General features: G+C 36.8%; 1 protein-coding gene across 6 annotated transcripts in view; it reads left to right on the forward strand.

Moving 5' to 3' along the window:
- LOC123563948 (ubiquitin carboxyl-terminal hydrolase 42-like) overlaps positions 1-19,607 on the forward strand; it is a 46,482-nt gene extending 26,875 nt beyond the window's left edge. For 4 of the 6 annotated variants that reach the window (XM_045357131.2, XM_045357133.2, XM_045357134.2 and 1 more), the window contains 10 exons: positions 3,153-3,230; positions 4,600-4,702; positions 4,900-5,022; positions 5,277-5,417; positions 6,804-6,981; positions 7,175-8,710; positions 8,950-9,114; positions 9,397-9,632; positions 10,019-10,114; positions 11,736-19,607. In XM_045357131.2, coding sequence (XP_045213066.2) covers positions 3,153-3,230; positions 4,600-4,702; positions 4,900-5,022; positions 5,277-5,417; positions 6,804-6,981; positions 7,175-8,710; positions 8,950-9,114; positions 9,397-9,632; positions 10,019-10,114; positions 11,736-11,810 — 2,731 coding nt within the window. In that variant the 3' untranslated portion in view covers positions 11,811-19,607. The remainder of the gene's footprint in view (positions 1-3,152; positions 3,231-4,599; positions 4,703-4,899; positions 5,023-5,276; positions 5,418-6,803; positions 6,982-7,174; positions 8,711-8,949; positions 9,115-9,396; positions 9,633-10,018; positions 10,115-11,735) is intronic. The other 2 variants (XR_008369805.1, XM_045357135.2) reach the window with 2 other exon arrangements.
- Positions 19,608-23,444: the final 3,837 nt, after the last annotated feature.

A 23,444-nucleotide genomic window follows, 5' to 3' on the forward strand; every position in this document is an offset into this window, starting at 1 on the left:
CACACACACACACACACACACACACACACACACACACACACACACACACACACACACACACACACACACACACACACACACACACACACACACACACACACACACACGTCGGTGCATATTATACAAAAGTGTAGACAATTTTCCAGCTACAAATTTAACAAAAACTTTGTTTATGATTTTGGTAAAGGGAAACTACTCTAAGCGCTGACTGTCTACGCTAAATTCTGAGATTGCCGTTACGTTCTGTAAAAGATCGAGTGGTTTATTTTCTTTTAAACAAAATTAATATCATAGAAATTTAATAGTATTTTGATAAAACAAATATCACAAAATCATAGATATTCTGATAGGCAGTGATACTAATTAAAGATCGACTGTTATCTTCAACCGCGATCAAACTGTGAACAACAAAATTGACACGAGGTACCACGCTAATTGCCGATTATTACTGGCCATTAATCGGCATTTAATAAGCAGCAGACTTTGTTTTAAGATGTTTTTATGCCCCCGAAGGGAGGCATATAGTTTTTGAACCGTCGGTCTGTCCGCAATTTTCGTGTCCGGTCCATATCTTTGTCATCGATGGATGGATTTTCAAATAACTTGGCATGAATGTGTACCACAGTAAGACGACGTGTCTCGCGCAAGACCCAGGTCCGTAGCTCAAAGGTCAAGGTCACACTTAGACATTAAAGAATAGTGCATTGATGGGCGTGTCCGGTCCATATCTTTGTCATAGATGGATGGATTTTCAAATAACTTGGCATAAATGTGTACCACAGTAAGACGACATGTCCTGCGCAAGACCCAGGTCCGTAGCTCAAAGGTCAAGGTCACACTTAGACGTTAAAGGATAGTGCATTGATGGGCGTGTCCGGTCCATATCTTTGTCATCGATGGATGGATTTTCAAATAACTTGGCATGAATGTGTACCACAGTAAGACGATGTGTCACACACAAGACCCAGGTCCGTAACTCAAAGGTCAAGGTCATTTTTCATGATAGTGCATTGATGGGCGAGTCTGGTCCATATCTTTGTCATTCATGCATAGATTTTAAAATAACTATGCATGAATGTGTGACACAGTAAGACGACGTGTCGCGCGCAAGACCAAGCTCCGTAGGTCAAAGGTCCTAAACTCTAACATTGGCCATAACTATTCATTCAAAGTGCCATCGGGGGCATGTGTCATCCTATAGAGACAGCTCTTGTTTTCTCCTTTTTAGCTCGACTATTCATAGAATAGTAGAGCTATTGGACTCGCCCATGCGTCGGCGTTTGCGTCCGCGTCCCGGTTTGGTTAAGTTTTGTATGTAAGCTGGTATCTCAGCAACCACATGTGGGAATGGATTGAAACTTCACACACTTATTCACTGGGATAAACTGACTTACATTGCACAGGTCCCATAACTCTATTTTGCTTTTTTACAAAATTATGCCCCTTTTTTGACTTAGAAATTTTTGGTTAAGGTTTTGTATGTAAGCTGGTATCTCAGTAACCACTTGTGGGAATGGATTGAAACTTCACACACTTATTCACTGTGATAAACTGACTTACATTGCACAGGTCCATAACTCTTTTTTGCTTTTTTACAAAATTATGCCCCTTTTTCGACTTAGAATTTTTTGGTTAAGGTTTTGTATGTAAGCTGGTATCTCAGTACTCACTAATTGGAATGGATTGAAATTTCACACACTTGTTCACTGTCATGATCTGACATGCACAAAGCAGGTTCCATAACTCTATTTTGCTTTTTTACAAAATTATGCCCCTTTTTCGACTTAGAATTTTTTGGTTAAGGTTTTGTATGTAAGCTGGTATCTCAGTATCCACTAATGGGAAAGGATTGGAACTTCACACAGTTGTTCACTGTCATGATATGACATGCAGTGCAAAGGGTCAATAACTCAACTTTGCATTTTACAAAAATTATGCACCTTTTTAAACTTAGGAGTTTTGGGTTAAATTCTTATATGTAAGCTGGTATCTCAGTACCCTCTAATGGGAATGGATTGAAACTTCACACACTTGTCCACTGTCATGAGCTGATAAGCACTATGCAGGTTCCATAACCCTATTTTGCTTTTTTTAAATTATGCCCCTTTTTCGACTCGTATTCATTCAATAGACAAGGCTGTTGAATAGTCGAGCGTTGCTGTCCTCTGACAGCTCTTGTTTAATCTGTTTTGCAGTTTGCTTTAATTGCTGACCTATCTAATTGTTGTTTGTTACGATTCGGTCGGTCGTCGTCTGCATACCGATACTGCATACATGCCTCGGGCAAATACACAGCACCTGTGTATAGTCGGTGCGTGTCATAACTTCGTATCGATTGACAATTATCTGGGATGGTATTTTGACAGATGATTGATGGGCAGTTCGTTTAAAAATACTTAATTAATGGTCATAGGGGCGCTGAAGAAAGGCAAAAGGGCGGCGATTTCGGGCAGAAGGGCGGCGCTAAAAATGGGCAGAGCGCTGCGCCCTGCTATTCCGCTCTAGATAAATCCCTATATATAGACTTATATAGGGAAAACTTTGAAAATCTTCTTGTACAAAACCACATGGCCTAGGGCTTTGATATTTGGTATGTAGCATCATCTAGTGGTCCTCTACTAAAATTGTTCAAATTATCCTCCTAGGATCAAATATGGCCCCGCCCCGGGGGTCACATGGTTTATATAGACTTACATAGGGAAAACTTTGAAAATCTTCTTGTAAAAAACCACATGGCCTAGGGCTTTGATATTTGGTATGTAGCATCATCTAGTGGTCCTCTAATATGATAGTCACTAGACTGTGACCTTGACCTACTGACCTACTTTCTTGTTTTTTAAGATACAGCCTTGAAATTTTGATGACATACAGTTTTGCACACAAATCGTAAAACTGAATTTCATTGACCATGAATGTGACCTACTGACTTTCTTAATATTTTATCATCAGTTTGACATTTGAAACATGTAGCTCATATTACTAAGGTGAGCGATCCAGGGTCATCATGACCCTCTTGTTTCACTTTTGAAAGTTAATAAACTGTCTTGAGATTTTTCCAGACTTATGTTTTGCATATACTTGTGTACATTGCCAGGTAAAGTTTGTATACATGTAATGATGTAGCAAAAGTATTCTGTTTGTCTTGTTTATAGATGTAAGCAGAAGGTCACAGCATTCAAAAGGTTCACCATCCACAAGCCACCAAATGTCCTTACCATACAGCTCAAAAGGTTTGTCTTTGCTTTATATATATGCAGTCAATGACTAAGGTTGTCTAAATTGAATGAACCACTTCAACTGTAATAAAGTTAGGGGTTCCATTTGACTGGGGACCCCGGATCCGGTCTCGGGAGATTTTCAAAAGAAGCTCGAAGGAACCGCATGATACTTGTCTGTGCGTCAATCGGGACCCGGGAGCATTTTCCTTTGAATTACCTTTCTTTTATCATTCATTTCCTACAAAAAACTGGGTCCACAATTAACTCGTGTATTCTAAATAAACACTCTCAGTCACTGAAAGCACACATGCACTATTAATGATATGCGTGACATATGCAGTAAGGTATGGAAGGTGGAGTTAAAGCACCATTAACAGGCAATCGCAAGATTGGACTTGTCTAATGACAGCAGTAAATTTTCATTTTCTAATTTGCAAAAATGGCCCAAAGCTCTGTTACACGGTGTTTGTGGATCAAAAGGTTTGAAAAATCGATAATCTGTGTAATAAACAACATCCGTTATTGAAAGGAGGGGAACCAATTTGCAACAATTTTATTTGATAGTCAGTTGGCAATAATTAGATTACTGAATAAGAAATTGGATAATTATTATAATATGTTATGATATAGCAAAAAAATTTTATTGTTACCGAGTCTTAGTATGGGGGGGTGAGTGCTTTAAATAAGCAGAAATTGTAAGTTTTGAATAGCTATGATGAAAGAAAATAAATTAAAAACAGGTATTTTATCAGGAATTTAAGTCTTGACTTTCATTTTCCATATTTGTCACCTGTTTTCGCGACGGTGATTTTCGGTCATATCTGTCCTTTCTAATGAGATTTTCTAGTGCAATCTTTATAATGAGTAATAAAAAGTCTGCATTTAAGAAAAATATGACAACTGTTGCAAAAGCAGCTAATATTTTGAAGCATTTTTGATAAATTAATAAAACATGCAAAGGCATCAAACCTCACCCACCATTCTTGTAATAGTTTATTACTTAAAACTGAATAAGCCCTATAATGTTTATTATGAAATAAATGTTAATAAAACAACTTTTGGTTAATGTTATTGTATTACCAGCTGCATATTACTATATAAGAAAATTTAGTCAATAATATCGACATGTTGAGACAGGACTCCTGTATTTTGGAAAAGGACCCTTCAAAATTTGGACCCAAGGGTCCTGGGACTCTTGGGTTTTCAGGTCTAGTGGAACCCCTGATATTAAAGATCTCTAAAGACTTTTGTGGAGAAATGTGGAAGTGTTGCAATGTTTTCTGAAGTATGTAAACAGTATGTTTAATGGAAATTATGATCTTTTCTTGATTTATAATTTTTCTGTGTTTAAGTGTATTTATTTGTTTTAAAACATTTTCAGGTTTCAATTTGGCTCATCTGGAAGTTTCTTTGGGAACAAAATCCTCAAAGCGGTGCGCTACCCTCTCACCCTAAATGTTCGTCCTTTCATGTCAGAGAAAAATGTAAGTCTAGCATTTGCTACTGCTTCATGATTACTTTTAAATTTTACGTAAAACTTGAAAGTGTATTTCATGTTTCTTAAACTTTAAAGATTTTCTTTGTCAGTTTACAGGTACTGCTACTTTTATATTTTTCCTTCAGTTTACATTATTTGGCACATGTGTAACCTGTTTTTCACCAGCTTACCTTGATTTTTCAGGGCCCACCAATGACATATACATTGTTTGGCTCGATACAACATGAAGGAATGTCATGCAGCTCAGGGCATTATGTTGCAAACGTTCGCTGTGGAACTAGATGGTACCACTTCAACGACTCTAGTGTAAGTAGCTTTGTCATTATTCTTTACGCAAATTTGATAGATTTTCATACAATATTTTATGTAACATCAAAGCATGGGGCTTGAAAATTTATATAATTAGATTGATTGCATTTATGTCCAGTATTAAAATGTTAGTAGATTTCCATTGAACAGAAAATAGGTAGATGAAATCTGTTTCGTTTAATGATTATTCGTAAAAAAAAATAGTTCTGGACATGTAGTAGCTTCTTTAAAAATATTATTGGGTTTTACAGCGATATATCCGAAGTGGGCAGCACTGTGTAAATGAGAACTCTGCCTACATTCTGTTCTACATAAAGGACAATGGTCCTACTCCACAGATAGGGCCTTCTGTTAGAGCTCATAATGGCCAGAACACAGTACCTGGTATTAGGGTAAGTTTTTACTGTAACAAAACTTCTTTGCTGTCTAAAGTCTAGACTAGACTATTTGTAGAATAGGTAGAGCTATTGGACTTGCCCATTCGTTGGTGGCCCTATAATTTGACTAAGCTTTCACATGTAATCTGGTATCTCATTAACCAATTGTGGGAATGGATTGAAACTTTATTCGCTTATTCACTGTGATGAACGGACGTACTATGTGTATACTTCCATAACTCTCCTTTGCATTTTTACAAAAGTATGCCACTTTTTCAACTTGTAGAGCTTTTGTAATTACCCTTTTGGTGTTCAAGTCACAAAAGTTTTATGTTAGCAGATTTCTCAGAAACTACTAGGCCAAATGCTTCCAAACTTGATACGTCTGCGGCATCATGAGATGACCTCCCAGGATAAGTTACATAACTCTTAACTGTTATAATCTATTTTGTGAAAATTTAATTCCCTTTTAACTTAGATTTTCAGGTTAAATTTCTGCATGTAAGCAAGTTTCTAAAAAACTACAAGGCCAAATGCTTTCAAACTTAACATTGTCTTCAGCATCATGAGATGACCTCCCAGGAGGTTACATAACTCTAGCTTTTATTTTGTGAAAATAAAGTGCTTTTTTAACTTACAGCTTCAGGTTAAAGTTTGCATGTAGCTACTAGGCCAGATGCTTTCAAACTTCACACATTTCTTAGAAAGTTTTGCTATTTTATGTGAGGTAGTATCAAGTGGAAATGCTTCAAAAAGTGGAGCGCACTGTCCTTTGAAAGCTCTTGTTCTTTACTTGTGTTCAGTCGTAGTCAAAATAAAAGTGTTAACAGATAAAAGTTTTATGCCCTTAGTTTCCCAATTTTTAAATGTTTGTACAGAATTGCTGTAGCCTAACAGTCTGTCTAGGTTAAAAGCAATTTAAATATTTATTAGCTCAAAAGTCTGTGCATGATTTAAATGAAAAGCCATCAGACCAGTCAAAAGCAGTCAGCAAAGTGGCAGACATCTAAGAGCATATCACGCAAGCAATACATGCTAATTACAGACTGATTTCCAAGGTTTGACTTCATGTTTATCGGAGATGTGAAAGTGTCATCAGATCACCGGTGTCTTGCTGACAGGTGGTTGTATATGGAGATGCTTGACAAGTTTTTTTACATTTCCTTGGACAGATAGTTTTTTTCATTTTAAAAAATCAGTTTGAAACTTTGATAAGTTAAAAATCTGTCTACAACTGAGAAACTGATAAGTTACTGTGCCAGGTTCATTGATTTATTAACTTACTTCTAATGGAAAGTGAAGAACTTAAGAAAATTGACTTGTGCAGAATCAGAGCTTTATGTGTGTTGAGACGTCTGTAAAACCTAGAAATTGTTAAAATGGTCATTGTTGTGTTTGAAGGCTGAGAATGAGAAGAAAATCAAACCTCAGACAAATGGATTTGGATATTCACCAACAATTATCAAGACTTCTGCAAATAACCACCAGCAAAGATCTGGACAACAACCAAAGATTGCAACCAATACAAATGAAGCCAGGAACCAGAAATTGACTGGACAGCAGAGTCACAGAATGAACAGTGAGTAATAATGATAATCTTTATAATTGTTTTGTTTGTTAACCAATAAGTTTACAAGAAAGTAATATATTTAAATTACTTGTTAATATTTGGGAAAAACATGTTCATGAATAAAAAAAAATGAGTGAAGATTTCATGAATTCAGGTTGTTCAAGGTCAAGGATTTATTTGTATTTATTAATTTTATTTTCAGCTGTGCCAAGCAATGAAATTGGCAAGACTGTCAAGTCACCATTTGTGCCTTTGTCCGCTGACCGGGATAAGGTTAAGTTCAATATTGGGGAGAAGAAGATGCAAGAAAACCACAAGACCCCAGAAAAGTCAATGTCTGAGAAACCAAAGGTTCCAGAGAGGTTGTCTGAGACCCCAAAGATGCCTGCACCAAAACCTGTCTCTTCTTCAAAAATCATGACTCCAGTCAAATCTGAGGTGCCTGTGACTGGAAGATTGGTGGTAAAGATAGCAGATGGCAAATCTGTTACTTACGAGACATCTCCAGATGGCGAGAGACGAATCATTTCTGATGATGATGAAGTTGTTGCCAAGATGAACAGAAGACAGCGCAAGAAGCTGAAGAAGAAGCATAGAATAGTGCCGTATGGAACAGACTCTGATAGTGACTGGAGTTCCAGCAGCTCATCTCCAAACCACAGTGCTGGAAGCAGCTCAAAAACCAACCACAAAGAGAATGGCCATCAGAAAACTTGTTTGGTGTTTGATGGAGCCTTAAACACAACCACCTCAGTTCCTGGAAATGCTCACTTATTTAGCACCATCACCATGAAAGATAAGGTCAGCCACACCAGTCCTCAACATGTAGATAGACCAAAAGACCTGAAAATGTTCTCACCAAAGAATGGCCACCAGTCCTCCGCTTTAAAGAGACAATTCAGTGAAACCCTGTCCTGTGATACTGCACAGACACCTGCAAAGCACTCGGGTATGGGCGAGTGGCACACTAGTATAGAGTCCATGCAGAGTCCATCAATTGGTTCAAATCATAGTCACAGCTCTGTACACAGCAGTGGCTCTACTCATGACTGGTCAGTATTGAAGAACAAGGATAAGTTGTCTAATGGTTGTTCAGAGAGGAAACACGACGGCTGGACTGTCACACCAGGGAAGAAAGATAGTGCTCATAGGACTGTTTCAGAAGAAAATATACGAAATGGTAGTGCTGCAAGATTGGATATAAATAGTGCTTCAAGCCCATTTGAAGACATCAGTGACCGAGTCTACTTGATAAAACCAGAAAAGTCAAAAGATGAGAATTCTGTGGAACACAGGAAGTTAAAGAAGCATAAGAAACACAAGAAGAGAAAGCACCATGAAAGAGAGCACAACTACGCTGAAGTGTGTGACGACTCTATCAGCAGGTCTCATAAAAAGAAGAAAAAGAAGAAGCATAAGCACAAGGACCGCGACGAGGACAGAGAGGAAAGAAAACACAAGAAACATGAAAGGGAGAAAGATGAGGTAGAGAGACAGAGGGATAGAAGTACTGATGACGAAGAGAGACAACATAAGAAGAAGGATGATAGAGAGATTGAAGAGGGATACAGGCAAAAATACAGAGAGTATGAGAGGGATGATAAACACCACAAACGCAAACACGGAAGAGAAGCAAGCGAGAAATCACATAAAAAAAGTAGACATGATTCAGGGTCTTCCCCAGAATTTGTGTGGGTAGAGAAAACAGTTCCTGTACAGGGATCAGTTTCAGAGCCAGGTAGGTCAACTTTTGTAGTGGTAAATGTGTTGTTTTTAAACATTTGACAAACTTCAGATAATTTCAAACTTTCTGCAAGATCAGGTTTGAGTAAAGTTGTTTTGTTGTGAATGTTTTCTCAATTTCAGTTGAAAGCATTCTTAAAAATGTTGTTGCCATTCTCTTTGTACTGCATGCAGAAACTTACTTCATTCTCATTGTTATTCTATCAGAACTTGAGTGATTAATAATTTTTTTAGTTACTCCAAGTCATAGATGGGATTATCATGTGAAAGATGGTTACAAGAGGCTCTCGTCCAGTGGTACATCAACCCCGACAATATCAAGTAGTTGGGATGGTCTGAAGGCCTCCAAGGTTGCCCAGGAACTAGAAAAGGTCTCTTCATACAGTTATGGTGCTCCTGGTGAGTTTAGCTTCTTTGTTGTAACTTATTTTTGAATAATTAATCATGAAGGTCTTTGTCATATTAAGAAATCTGAACGCTAACTTAATGTAAAATCGTATTATTTTACTCACAAGCTTATTCCCAGCTACCTCACTTGTAGTAATTTCTGAAGAGTTGTGAAATGCTTGATGATGATGTGATGTTTTTGTCCACAAGTTTTACAAACTTTTCATCCAATTTGAACATGTTTCTTTAGTATTTTTAATTGACAGTGTTCTTTGTTTTCTTCCCAACTTGCAGTTACAGGATGGGATGGTAGTAGATCCCAGATGGATGTAGAAAAAGATAGAGAATATACCAGCCATAAGAGAAAAGATTCTGATGACGAGTATGATGATGAATATGACACGGGCAAGGTAACATCTTACGTCAGTAAATTTGCAAAATCTCATCAGGAGAAAGTATGTTTTTGGGCTTTGCAAATTATGTATACAGATGTTAACCTGTTTGTAAAACTGCAAATGCCAATCTACCAGGTATGTGTGAACAAGAAATTAATTACATTTAAGTGTAAGAAATGGATATTTTTGGCTTAGGTTAGTTTAAACACATTTTATTTCATATAATATATGTATTTATATAGTATTCATTAACAGTTGAGGAGATTATAGCAGTAGGGTCGGGCCACAAGCTCTACCAACATACATAAATACCCCTTCCCCTTCAGATATATCTTGAATATAATACCCTGTATCATTGTGAAGACTTTCAGTGTGATACTTGCAAGAGTCCTTTATATAAAACAGACATATTAGTCCTGATTAAACAAGAATAGATACTAAAACTGTATTAACCCAGTCTCTCTGTTTGACTATTTCTTTTTGTTTAATGAAGAATAAATTACTATAAATGACTTGTTTAGGTAAAGAAAGTAAAACACAAGCACCATAGTGAACATCGCTCTAATGGTAACATGTTCCAGCTGAAACAAGATCAGACTAACAGATCGAAAATCAATGTAAGTGACAGTTATTTATAATACAGTCAAAATCTGTGTTAAGCAGGTAGTCTAGTGAAAAGGCCAAGTTGACTGCTTAAAGATAGGTGACCATTTAAGGCAGGTAGTCATATTTTTGAGAGTACATACCTTTTCTATGGAAACCTTGATACCTATTTAAAGATTAAAAGGTATGGTTGTTTCCTTAACATGGAAGCAAAGAATTTAGCTAAAATAGGTGGATAATGACCATTAAGTGGGGTCAGAAGATGTATTGGGGAATAAAGAACAGTGATGGCTGTAATGGAATTTGTCTTGGGACTTTAATTTTTGTGTATCTCGGATAAATGGTCAAAATTTCACATTGTGTCATAAAAGTTTCAGTGATATTTGTGGAAGAAGGAAAATTATGGTTGACTCGAAGTTTTGACGTTTAAGCTAAATTCTGTTTTGTAGGAAATCATCGAAATAGATTTATCTTTGTTTAAAACACGTGTATGTTTTATTTTAAATACTCCTTTTTTAGCTCATCTGATTTTTTGAAAAAAAATGATGAGTTATTGTCATCACTTGAGCGGTTGTCGGCGTCGGCGTCTGCGTCGGCGTTGCCTGGTTAAGTTTTATGTTTAGGTCAGCTTTTCTCCTAAACTATCAAAGCTATTGCTTTGAAACTTGGAATACTTGTTCACCATCATAAGCTGACCCTGTATAGCAAGAAACATAACTCCATCTTGCTTTTTGCAAGATTTATGGCCCCTTTTGTACTTAGAAAATATCAGATTTCTTGGTTAAGTTTTATGTTTAGGTCAACTTTTCTCCCAAACTGTCAAAGCTATTGCTTTGAAACTTGGAATACTTGTTCACCATCATAAGCTGACCCTGTACAGCAAGAAACATAACTCCATCTTGCTTTTTGCAAGATTTATTGCCCCTTTTGGACTTAGAAAATCAGTTTTCTTGGTTAAGTTTTATGTTTAGGTCAGCTTTTATCCTAAACTATCAAAGCATTGCTTTAAAACTTGCAGCACTTGTTCACCATCATATAGTTGACCCATGTACGCAAGAAACATAACTCCATCCTGCTTTTTGCAAGATTTATGGCCCCTTTTGGACTTAGAAAATATCAGATTTCTTGGTTAAGTTTTATGTTTAGGTCAACTTTTTCTCTAAACTATCAAAGCTATTGCTTTGAAACTTGCAAACACTTGTTCATCCATCATAAGCTGACCCTGTACAGCAAGCAGCGTAACTCCATCCTGATTTTTGCAATAATTATTGCCCTTTTGGACTTAGAAATCATTTTCTTGGTTGAGTATTATGTTTAAGTCAACTTTTCTCATAAACTATCAAAGCTATTGCTTTAAAACTTTCAACAGTTTTTCACCATCATAAGTGGACACTGTACATCAAAAAACATAACTCTATCCTGCTTTTTGCAAGAATGATGGCCCTTTTTAGACTTAGAAAATCACGGGTAGGACAATATTTCTATCACACAAAAAAAATCAGATGAGCGTCAGCACCCGCAAGGCGGTGCTCTTGTTTTATTTTAAATACTATTCGGTATCACACAGTTTTTAAAAAGATAAGGTAAAGATCCAGTACATACTTCAGTACATAAATCCTGTCTTTTTGTTTTCAGTGGTCATCTTTAAAGATTGGAGAAAACAACCCATTTAACAAACAACCAGACAGACCTCAAAATCATCCAAGATAGATGCAATTCTCAAACCATTTATTTATGCATTTTTTATTATTTATGTATAGAAATCATGTTAATATTTGAAGAAGTGTGAACATTTAAAAGTAGATAAAATGGAATATTTTTATTTTTTATTTGTTAAGAATATAGCTGCTCATGATTAAAATAGTATTAAGTTGAATAAATGTGTTAGTTTCTCTTCATTTGTTATGTTGAACTTTTGTTGAGTTTTATGTTGAAGTTTTTGTTGGCAGCAAATTGTATCATTTACATGTAATACCCATACCTGCCTTGATAGAAATATGTGTGTCTTTGTATTGTGTGCAGGCTTAAGTGATATTTGTCTCTGGCTGAAGTGCTATGGTTTATGTTGTAACATTGAGAATTACAGTGTTTCAGCAGTCTTTGTTAAGGTTTATGTAAGGTGTTCTCTTAACTCTTTGTCAACTGAAATTTAATTTTGGAATTTTATACTTTATATACTATGGTTTTCTATGATATATATGTAAACGAAATTGTACAGGCCAAGTAGGAGGTGATGCTGTGTTTGGAAACTTCTCATTTTCATATACTTTACCACTATTTCATAAAGGCAAAACACTTTTTATGCCCCCAGCATCTACTGATGCGGGAGGCATATAGTGATTGTCCTGTTCGTTCATCCGTCTGTACGAGGTTAACCGAGTGGGACTGTTTCATCTAGCATCAATACCCCTTATTAGAATGACTTGATACTAATGCAGATGTAACCTGTGACCATTCCTCATCTTCAAACATCACCTGACCTCAGTTTGACCTTGACCTCATTTTGGACTTAGGTTGCTTTGTGTGGGCCATCTCTTGGTTAACCAAATGGGACCGTTTCCTCTAACATCAATACCCCTTACTAGAATGACTTGATACTAGTGCAGATTTAACCTGTGACCATTCCTCATCTTCAAACATCACCTGACCTCAGTTTGACCTTGACCTCATTTTGGACTTTGGTTGCTTTGTATCGACAAGGATGCCACCGGGGGCATCAAGCATTTATTGAACGCAGCTTCTTGTTTATATCAAGTTCTTGTTACAATTGTGTATCTAACATACTTTTGTTGATGGTAGGAATGTGAAGTATTACTGTTTAAGTAATGTATTATGATTGGGCTATAGAAAGATTGCTTCTAGGTTTGGTACAACCTGTTCCTATTCACATATGCATAGGATGTAAAATGCACGAAATGAAATATTTTTAACCATAATATCGGTCAGTACACCTAGCTATTGCTTGAAAACAGCTGTCAAGTTTTGGAGATTTCCATAGGTCCATTTTATTAGCTATTTGCATAAATACTGTACTAATTGATCAATCTTATGATGTAATTTCACTGTAAATATGTACTTGTAGCATTTTTTCAGAACGTAAAGCATGATTCTTGTAAAGAACATAGAAAATGGTCCGCTTTATTTTGACTTGGTGTGTATGTTATGTAGAGTCTGCAAAATGGCAGTGTTGTTTTCAGACAAAAAAAACCGATTATATAAGGAAGTCTCATTGCAAGTTATTTTTGCTGCATCTATATTATTGTCAGAGAAAATTGTGGCGTGTAATATTTGATAATCTTGTACTTAACTTTTATGTAGCATACCATGCTATAGTTTTTATCAGATAGACAAATAGAAACCAATTTTTTAGTCCTGTTTGATGCGGTATAACTATTATGATACATTGCGATACAAAATTTATGATAATACCCATTTGGTGGTTCCAGCCCGCCCGCTTAGCTCAGTAGGTAGAGCGTCGGTCTACGGATCGCAGGGTCGTGAGTTCGATCCTCGGGCGGGGCGTATGTTCTCCGTGACTATTTGATAAACGACATTGTGTCTGAAATCATTAGTCCTACACCTCTGATTCATGTGGGGAAGTTGGCAGTTACTTGCGGAGAACAGGTTTGTACTGGTACAGAGTCCAGGAACACTGGTTAGGTTAACTGCCCGCCGTTACATGACTGAAATACTGTTGAAAAACGGCGTTAAACCCAAAACAAACAAACAAACATTTGGTGGTTCCAGCTTTCAAAAAGGGTCAGTAGTTGGTATATAGGAGACAAACTATATGATTCTAAACACAGCAACTTCTGTAGAAAGCCTAATGCTTGTTCTGCACAATGTTATTTATTATTACCTCCCTCAGCATAGCTATTCTTTGGGCTTCAATATTTATATACAGGATCTATAGTTATGTCTCCTACATATAGTGTGGCAGATATATTGATTTAGTACTGTCAGTCTGTAACAAAGTTTGTCCATGCAACTCCTCTGACACCACTGGACAGATTCACAATAGCAGGGTTGCCATTTACCTTGAAAACTCGGAAAAATTATTTCTTTTTCAAGGTCAGTGAATTGTCAGGGAAATCTTGATAATGGTCAGTGAAAAATGAAATTTTGGAAAAGTCTGGGGAAAAATGAAATTCTGGGTCAATGTTTTCAATGTTCAGTGGCTATGGCAGTATTTATACGTATATCCAAACACATTTTGGTTTAATTGTGTATAAACATGATTTAAATGTGAATCAATTTGATTTTTATGTTAACTTTGAAATTTTGGTAATTTTTATGCCCCCCTTCGAAGAAGGTGGGTTATATTGTTTTGCAGATGTCAGTTGGTCTGCAGACCAGTTTGTTTCCGGATGATAACTCAAGAACGCTTGGGCCCAGGGTCATGAAAGTTGATAGGGAGGTTGGTCATGACCAGCAAATGACCCCTATTGATTTTGAGGTCAGTTGGTCAAGGTCACAGTGACCTGGAACAGTTAAACAGTTTCTTTATGATAACTCGGGAACACTTGGGCCTAGGATCATGAAAGTTGATAGGGAGGTTGATCATGACCAGCAGATGACCCCTATTCATTTAGTAGGTCAAGGTCACAGTGATCCTGAACAGTTAAACGGTTTCCAGATGATAACTCAAGAAAGCTTGGACCTAGGATTATGAAAGTTGATAGGGAGGATGGTCATGACCAGCATAATTATGACCCCTATTGATTTTGAGGTCAGTAGGTCAAAGGTCAAATTGTGGATTGGATGGTTGTAGGGGAGGAGGAGTCAAAAAAAAATATGGTGGTATTAGTCAGTGAAAAGTATGGTTTAGTCGGGGAATTTCATTTTCTCAACTAAGTGGCAACCCTGAATAGGGCGGATTTCTACCAAACCTTACAGGAGTGATCAGTACCAAGTCTTATTTTGCATATTATTGATATGTTCCATTTCAATAATTTTCAGGGAATTAATGACCTTTTATTTGTCAGATTAAATGATATTTTGGCAACTTCTCTCACACCATTGGGCAGATTTCCATTAAACCTTACAGGAGTTATCAGTGTCAAGGTTATACATATTGGCATGTTCCTGTTCAGTGATTTTCAGCAGATTATTGTCCTTGGTTTGTTATATTTTACAGTGTTTACACTACTTGCTGCATACAATTAGGTTCAGTTTCATCAGACCTCACAAGTGATTAGTGTAAAGCATAGTTATGCATATTATCGTCGTGTTTCGATAAAATGATTTTCAGCGGAGTCATGTCCCTGATTTGTCAAATTTTTTTTTATCTGTGCTAATACTGGGACACAACTGGTTGTAATTTTACCAAACTTCACAAGAGTCATCACTGCCAAGCCTAGTTGTGTGTATCATTAAAATGTTATGGTTCAATGATTTTCCCAGGAGTTCCGGGTCTTAATTTGTGGCATTTAACGATTTCTGTATGGTAAGTGGTTGGAGACGTGTTTTTCATGAAAAACAGCCTCTAGTTCCAGTATAACATGAAGAATAAAAGTTAAAAGTATACTTTTGGAGAGTTAAACAAACACCTTGATATCCAATGGAGTATATTTTGGGCTTTATTTAGGTCAGAATGGTAGTTAACAAAAAAAACTGTATGGAAAAACACTATTTTTAAGGATATATTGTAGATTTCATTGATAACCTTTAAAGGTTTGAAAATTGTTTGATAAGGTGCAGGGCCAGTCCTTGTAGATGTTATTATGTGAAAGTAGTACTGGTATTGATGATAAACTTGGACAGATGAAAAAGTCGACCACCTTTGAATTATTTAATTGCAATCCGTTATTTATATAATTGAACACGCCGTCTAATAGCAACCACTTACAACACCAACTGGTGTAAACAAAAACAAAATTGGTAAATATTCTGTATTAATAAATGCCTTATATTTATCTGTTTTAAAAAACATTTATCCAAAATTACTGGGGAAGAGGATGATTTTTGCGCATGCTCACGGAGACCTGACATTGGGTCACTTTTCATTACTTGATTCAGAATGACTGTTGCAGCATTTTAAGGAAAGTTTCAATATAATACTATGGAGAAAATTTTGTGAATGACAAAGTGGTCGAATTATCATCAATCAACGTTCGTACAGTCCCCATTTGTGAGTGCTTACTAAATATAAATTTAAATTATGTCATTGTTTCAGCAAATGTTAAGCTTTATTTTGATACCAACCATTGATAACAGTTTGCAGAAATAAAAAAGTTAAAGTAAAAAAACCTCTTTTTCTGTCCGAGTTTATCATCAGTACCAGTACATGAAATAAAATGTGTTATGAAAATAACAAAAATAAAAAATGATAAAGGTTTGAAGTTTGTCTGCGGTGAAGTAAGTTGAAAGAAAGGTGAAATTCTTGAATCTTTCTGTCAACTGTATGTATCGAACTACAGTTCAGCTAATGTCGGGGACATTTTTTGCTACAACATTGTTGGCAACGGTAACTAGAAGCCTAATTATGATTCTAGTGACAATGAAAAATGCATTTTTATCATTCTATATTTATCTCTATTTTATTACAAAATATTTATTTCGAAAAAACTTTAATTATACTCCCAGATACTAAGACTGTCCATTGTGTCCTCGACACTGGGAAGATTTTCATAACACTATATCAGCTTTTAATCTAAGATATGCAGAGCACACAACACAGATCACTAGGTTCAAAGTCAAGGTTGCACTTTGTTTGCTCCATATTGTCTCAACTACTTCGGAGATTTTCATAAACCCTCACTGTCACATCAGTTGTTTACCTCACCAAGACTAATTGAAGTGTAGAGATAGACCCTAACATTTTCAATGATAGTAATACATTAAATAAAGTCTAGAAATTGAAATAACCAAAAATGATTTCACAAATGCGAAGTTTATGATAGTTTTGTTAATATCAATAACAGAAATTTTAATTTTTAGCTCACCTGAGCACAAAGTGCTCAAAGGTGAGCTTTTGTGATCACCCTATGTCCGTCATCCATCTGTCATCAACAATTTGATTGTTAACACTCTAAGAGGTCACAATTTTGGCCCAATCTTAATGAAACTTGGTCAGAATGTTACCCTCAATAAAATCTTGGATGAGTTCGATATTGGGTCATCTGGGGTCAAAAACTAGGTCACCAGGTCAAATCAAAGGAAAAGCTTGTTAACACTCTAGAGGTCACAATTTTGGCCCAATCTTAATGAATCTAGGTCAGAATGTTACCCTCAATAAAATCTTGGATGAGTTCGATATTGGGTCATCTAGGGTCAAAAACTAGGTCACCAGGTCAAATCAAAGGAAAAGCTTGTTAACACTCTAGAGGTCACAAAAAGCCCAATCTTAATGAAATTTGGTCAGAATGTTACCCTCAATAAAATCTTGGACGAGTTCGATATTGGGTCATCTGGGGTCAAAAACTAGGTCACCAGGTCAAATTAAAGGAAAAGCTTGTTAACACTCTAGAGGTCACAATTTTGGCCTAATCTTAATGAAACTCTGTCAGAATGTTACCCTCAATAAAATCTTGGACAAGTTCGATATTGGGTCATCTCGGGTCATAAACTAGGTCACTAGGTCAAATCAAAGGAAAAGCTTCTTAACACTGTAGAGGCAGCATTTATGATGTATCTTCATGAAACTTGGTAAGAATGTTAATCTTGATGATCTCAAGGTCCAGTTTGAATCTGGGTCATTAAGGTCAAAAACTAGGTCACCAGGTCAAATGAAAGGAAAAGCTGGTACACTGTAGAGGCCACATTTATGATCATATCTTAATGAAACATGGTCAGAATATAATCTTGACGATCTATAGCTCACGTTAAAATCTGGGTCAGGTGGGGTCAAAAACTAGGTCACTAGGTCAGATCAAAGGAAAAGCTTGTTAACACTCTAGAGGCCACATTTATGACTGTATCTTCATGAAACTTAGAATGTTAATCTTGATGATCTTTAGGTCAGGTTTGAATCTGGGTCGTGTGGGGTCAAAAACTAGGTAACCAGGTCGAATCAAAGGAAAAACTTGTTAACACTGAGGCCACATTTCTGACCGTATCTTAATGAAACTTGGTCAGAATGTTAATCTTGATGATCTTTAGGTCAATAGCTCAGGTGAGCGATACAGGGTCTTCATGGCCCTCTTGTTAATTTAAAGTTGTGATCCACAAAGAATGACAACTCTTGCCTTGGGCTAGTAATTATAAGCAGAGATATCTATTAGTTTACTTCCCTTGCAATTACACAATTGAATGGAAAATGAAAACTGTTTTAGACACAATATCATACTTTTTTGCACAACAAAAACATTTAGGATTTATTCATTTGTGTTTGATTTACCCCTCAAAACAGGGTTCCTATGATTCTGTCAATTTACACATGGTAAAAAATTAACTTTTTACAAGCCAATAATAAAATGAAGTACTAGTAAGTAACTAATAGTGCAGATAATACAGTTTTGCTTGTATCAAAATGTCACAATAGAAGCACTTTTGTAATACAGAACACCTGGTAGGATTAGTAAAGGTGCAATTATATTGATCTCTATTTCCTATGCCTACAGAGTGCACAACTTCGGTAACTAGGTCCAAGGTCAAGGTTACACTTGGCAGTTTAAAGTCAAATAGTTGAACCTTGTGTGTACTCTGTAACTGCTGGGAAGATTTTCATAAAATAAGAATTAACTACAGGTGATTTTGAGAAAAGTGCATGTCTCCCACAACTGCCCAATGAAAAATGACTAATTTCTCCTAGATGGTCTAGACGAATGGATCCTATCAGTAATTCAAGGGCCATAATTCAAAAGTGCCTAAGCCGATTTGGCTAGTTATCGAACTTGGCTGAGGTCTTATGGTCAAACACATTTTGTTCAAGTTTGGTGAAGGTCGGATGAGAAATGTTCGACTTAGAGTGTGGATAAGCTTTGTGACAGTGCTGCCCAATGAAAAATGACTAGTTTCTCTGGATGGTCTAGACGAATGGATCCCATCAGTAATTCAAGGGCCATAATTCAAGATCCGATGAGAAATGTTCGACTTAGAGTGTGAACAAGCTTTGTGACAGACAGATAGACAGACAGGAGTAAATCAATATGTCTCCCACATCACTGTGTGGTGGGAGACATAATTATTTACCTCTTCTAAGATGATATGCAGACCACACAACCAAGGTCAAGGTCACCGAGGGTCAGATAGTTTGAATTTGCGGCCACTCCATATCTTGTTACCGATAACTGCAAAGATTTTCATAAAACTAACATCATTTGTTTACTTAACCAAGGTGGCATGCAAAGCACACAACCCAGGTCACTAGGTCCAAGGTCAAGGTCAAATGTTAAACAAAATTTGTTTTCTCCGCTATATCTTCCAAATGACTAAAATAAATTCAGTAAAATTAGCATCATCTGTTAACCTCATCAAGACAACATTCTGAGTGCACAACCAAGGTCTGATATTTCCAAGGTCACACTTTTTGCAAGAGTAAAAGTGGATTCACAAAACAAGAGAAAAGCAGGACGGTTTATATTGAAAGAAAACATACATGTAGTTAATAGCTGCATATTTTTACAACTTCTGTCTCAGAAATTCTGTTCATCACCAGTATACTCTAATTCAATGGAAGTTGCCTTTGGTCAAAAGCATATTGTCATTGGTTACTGTTTCTGTAACGAGGGCTTTTGTAAACAATACATCATTCTAAAAGTCTCTGAAGTCTTCTAAAGTGTCTTTAATAATGTCAGTTTTATTACCAAAAATGTGTTTTTCCCATAATAAAGTCTGGCAAAATCACAAATGTTTAGAAATTTTGCATGGAACTGTTGCTTTTATGAAAGTTTATAAGTATCCCATTTTCGTCACCTCAACGCAACAAAGTCGTAACATATTAAATTTATAATAAGTTACGACTTTGTTGCGTTGAGGTGATGATTAATGAAGTCCAAAAAAGCTGAAATTTACAGTGGAGGAAACCTGTCAGAATATTTTTTTTTTGTGATTCAAAACTGATTAGGATATTTTGAAAATTTAAAAACTTGCTATTTCTTCCCCTCAGGTTATATCAGTTGTACTGTCTTATATTTAAGGAGAAACTTGGGTTGATTATTAGGACTAGAAGTAAATGCATTATCAAATAAGCAATTATAACATAGATATTTGTTATCACTAGAATGGGACAATAGGAAGGGTTGCAATATTGTCCTAGATTGTTTTGAATTGTTAATGTATGTAAGCCTGAACCAAAGTTGTCTTTTCATTCATTTTTGAATGCTATATTTGATGTTGAATATCATGTTGTGATGTGATGAAGATACACTATTTTGAATGATGTAAATGTTATTTATAACAAAATGCAATAATGAGTTTATATAAACAGTATGAAAAGAAGGTTTTCTTGTTTTATGTATATCCTTTGCCACAGTAGTTTGAAGGTCATATTGGAATTTAGTTTGAATTATTTACTGCGTCGACTAGCAAGGCATACGTTTGTGCATACAGAACATTTTAAGTGCTTATAGATAAAAAGACCTAATGAGTGCCTATGTTATTATCCCCTGACGATAATGTCGGAGGGATATAGATTTGGCGTGTCCGTCCGTCTTTCCGTCCATTCGTCTGTCCGGAGCCATATCTAGGAAATGGTTAGGAATATTTATATAAAACTTCATATACATGTTCACCACTATGAGTTTTTGCGGCCCGCCAAGTTTCAGTCAGATTGCCCTAGTAACACCAGAGTTATGGCCCTTAGAAGTTTCTGGTGTTAACTATATAGGATACTATAAATATGGCAATTTCTGCATCATAACTTGATATATTTGACCTTGAACTATGAAACTTAAACAGAATTTAGAGCACTATAATGTGGTTGTGCACACATAATTTCGTACGGATTTCTTTTGTAACTTCAGAGTTATTGCCCTTTAATTGTCTAAAAATCCACATATTTGTACATAACAAACTTACCTTTTGGCAGAATTTCATTAAATTTCTTTTTTTTTTTTTTCATTAATTTGCCCTGTCCGTTTGTCCGTACGTCACACTTCATTTCCGAGCAATAACTGGAGAACCATTTGACCTAGAACCTTCAAACTTCATAGGGTTGTAGGGCTGCTGGAGTAGACGACCCCTATTGTTTGTGGGGTCACTTTGTCAAAGGTCAAGGTCACAGGGGCCTGAACATTGAAAACCATTTCCGATCAATAACTAGAGAACCACTTGATCCAGAATGTTGAAACTTAATAGGATGAATGGTCATGAAGAGTAGATGACCCCTATTGATTTTGGGGTCACTCCGTCAAAGGTCAAGGTCACAGGGGCCTGAACATTGAAAACCATTTCCGATCAATAACTAGAGAACCACTTGACCCAGACTGTTGAAACTTCATAGGATGATTGGTCATGTAGAGTAGATGACCCCTATTGTTTTTGGGGTCACTCTGTCAAAGGTCAAGGTCACAGAGGCCTGAACATTGAAAACCATTTCCGATCAATAACTTCAGTACCACTTGACCCAGAATTTTGAAACTTCATAGGATGATTGTACATGCAGAGTAAATGACCCCTATTGTTTTTCGGGTCACTCCGTTAAAGGTCAAGGTCACAGGGGCCTGAACATTGATAACCATTTCCGATCAATAACTTCAGAACCTCTTGATCCAGAATGTTGAAACTTCATAGAATGATTGAACATGCAGAGTAGATGACCCCTATCTATTTTTGGGTCACTCTGTTAAAGGTCAAGGTCACAGGAGCCTGAACATGGAAAACAATTTTCGATCAATAACTTGAGAACCACTTGACCCAGAATGTTGAAACTTCAGAGGATGATTGAACATGCAGAGTAGATGACTCCTATTGATTTTGGGGTCAGTCTATTAAAGGTCAAGGTCACAGGGGCCTGGTCATGTAAAATCATTTCTGGAAAATAACTTGAGAACCACTTGACCTAGAATGTTGAAACTTAATAGGATGATTGGACATGCAGAGTAGATGACCCCTATTTATTTTGAGGTCACTTGATCAAAGGTCAAGGTCACAGGAGCCTGAACAGTGACTTGAGAACCACTAGGCCAATAGTGTTGAAATTTAGCGGGATGACTGGACATGCGAAGTAGATGATCCCAACCATCAGTGTCTCTTTGACTTTCGCTCCTGACCCCTATTGACTTCTTGCCTATAGGACTTTGCATTTGGGGAGACATGTGCTTTTTTACAAAAGCAATTTCTAGTTTTAGATTTTTTTCAAACCCATGAATATTTATCAACATGGAAGTTGTACCGCTCCTCCACCCAGTCATACCCACCACTGATCATGCATCCTGTGCCCCACCCCCTCCACTTTTTTTTTTTTTTTCATTTTTAATATTTATAATCAAGATGTGAAATTTTGTTTCCTCACCCGTCCCCACCCCACCCCCTAAAAAAAAATATATATACATATATATATATTTCCATTCCTTTTTTATACGCCCGTTTGAAAAACGGGACGTATTATGGGAACGCCCCTGGCGGGCGGGCAGCGTCCACAGACCTTGTCCGGAGCATATCTTCTACATGCATGGAGGGATTTTGATGAAACTTGGCACAGTTGTTCACCATCATGAGACGGAGTGTCATGCGCAAGAACCAGGTCCCTAGGTCTAAGGTCAAGGTCACACTTAGAGGTTAAAGGTCAAATTCAAGAATTACTTTGTCCAGAGTATATCTTCTACAGAACGGGACGTATTATGGGAACGCCCCTGGCGGGCGGATGGGCAGGCGGCGTCCACAGACTTTGTCCGGAGCATATCTTCTTCATGCATGGAGGGATTTTGATGAAACTTGGCACAGTTGTTCACCATCATGAGACGGAGTGTCATGCGCAAGAACTAGGTCTAAGGTCAAGGTCACACTTAGAGGTCAAAGGATACAAGAATGAAAACTTTGTCCGGAGCATTCTTTCTTCATGCATAGAGAGATTTTGATATAACTTGTCACAAATGTTCACCACCATGAGGCGGAGTGTCATACGCAAGAACCAGGTCCCTAGGTCTAAGGTCAAGGTCACACTTAGAGGTCAAAGGATACAAGAATGAAAACCTTGTCCGGAGCATTTCTTCTTCATGCATAGAGGGATTTTGATATAACTTGACACAAATGTTCACCACCACGAGACGAAGTGTCCTGCGTAAGAACCAGGTCCCTAGGTCTAAGGTCAATGTCACACTTAGAGGCCAAAGGTCAGATACAAGAATGACATTGTCCGAAGCATTTCTTCTTCATGCATGGAGGGATTTTGATATAACTTGGCACAATTATACACCATCATGAGAGGAAGTGTCATGCACAGTTCCTTTCTTTAGAATTACT

This window comes from Mercenaria mercenaria, chromosome 2, assembly GCF_021730395.1.
Source record: "Mercenaria mercenaria strain notata chromosome 2, MADL_Memer_1, whole genome shotgun sequence".
Taxonomy (NCBI): domain Eukaryota; kingdom Metazoa; phylum Mollusca; class Bivalvia; order Venerida; family Veneridae; genus Mercenaria; species Mercenaria mercenaria.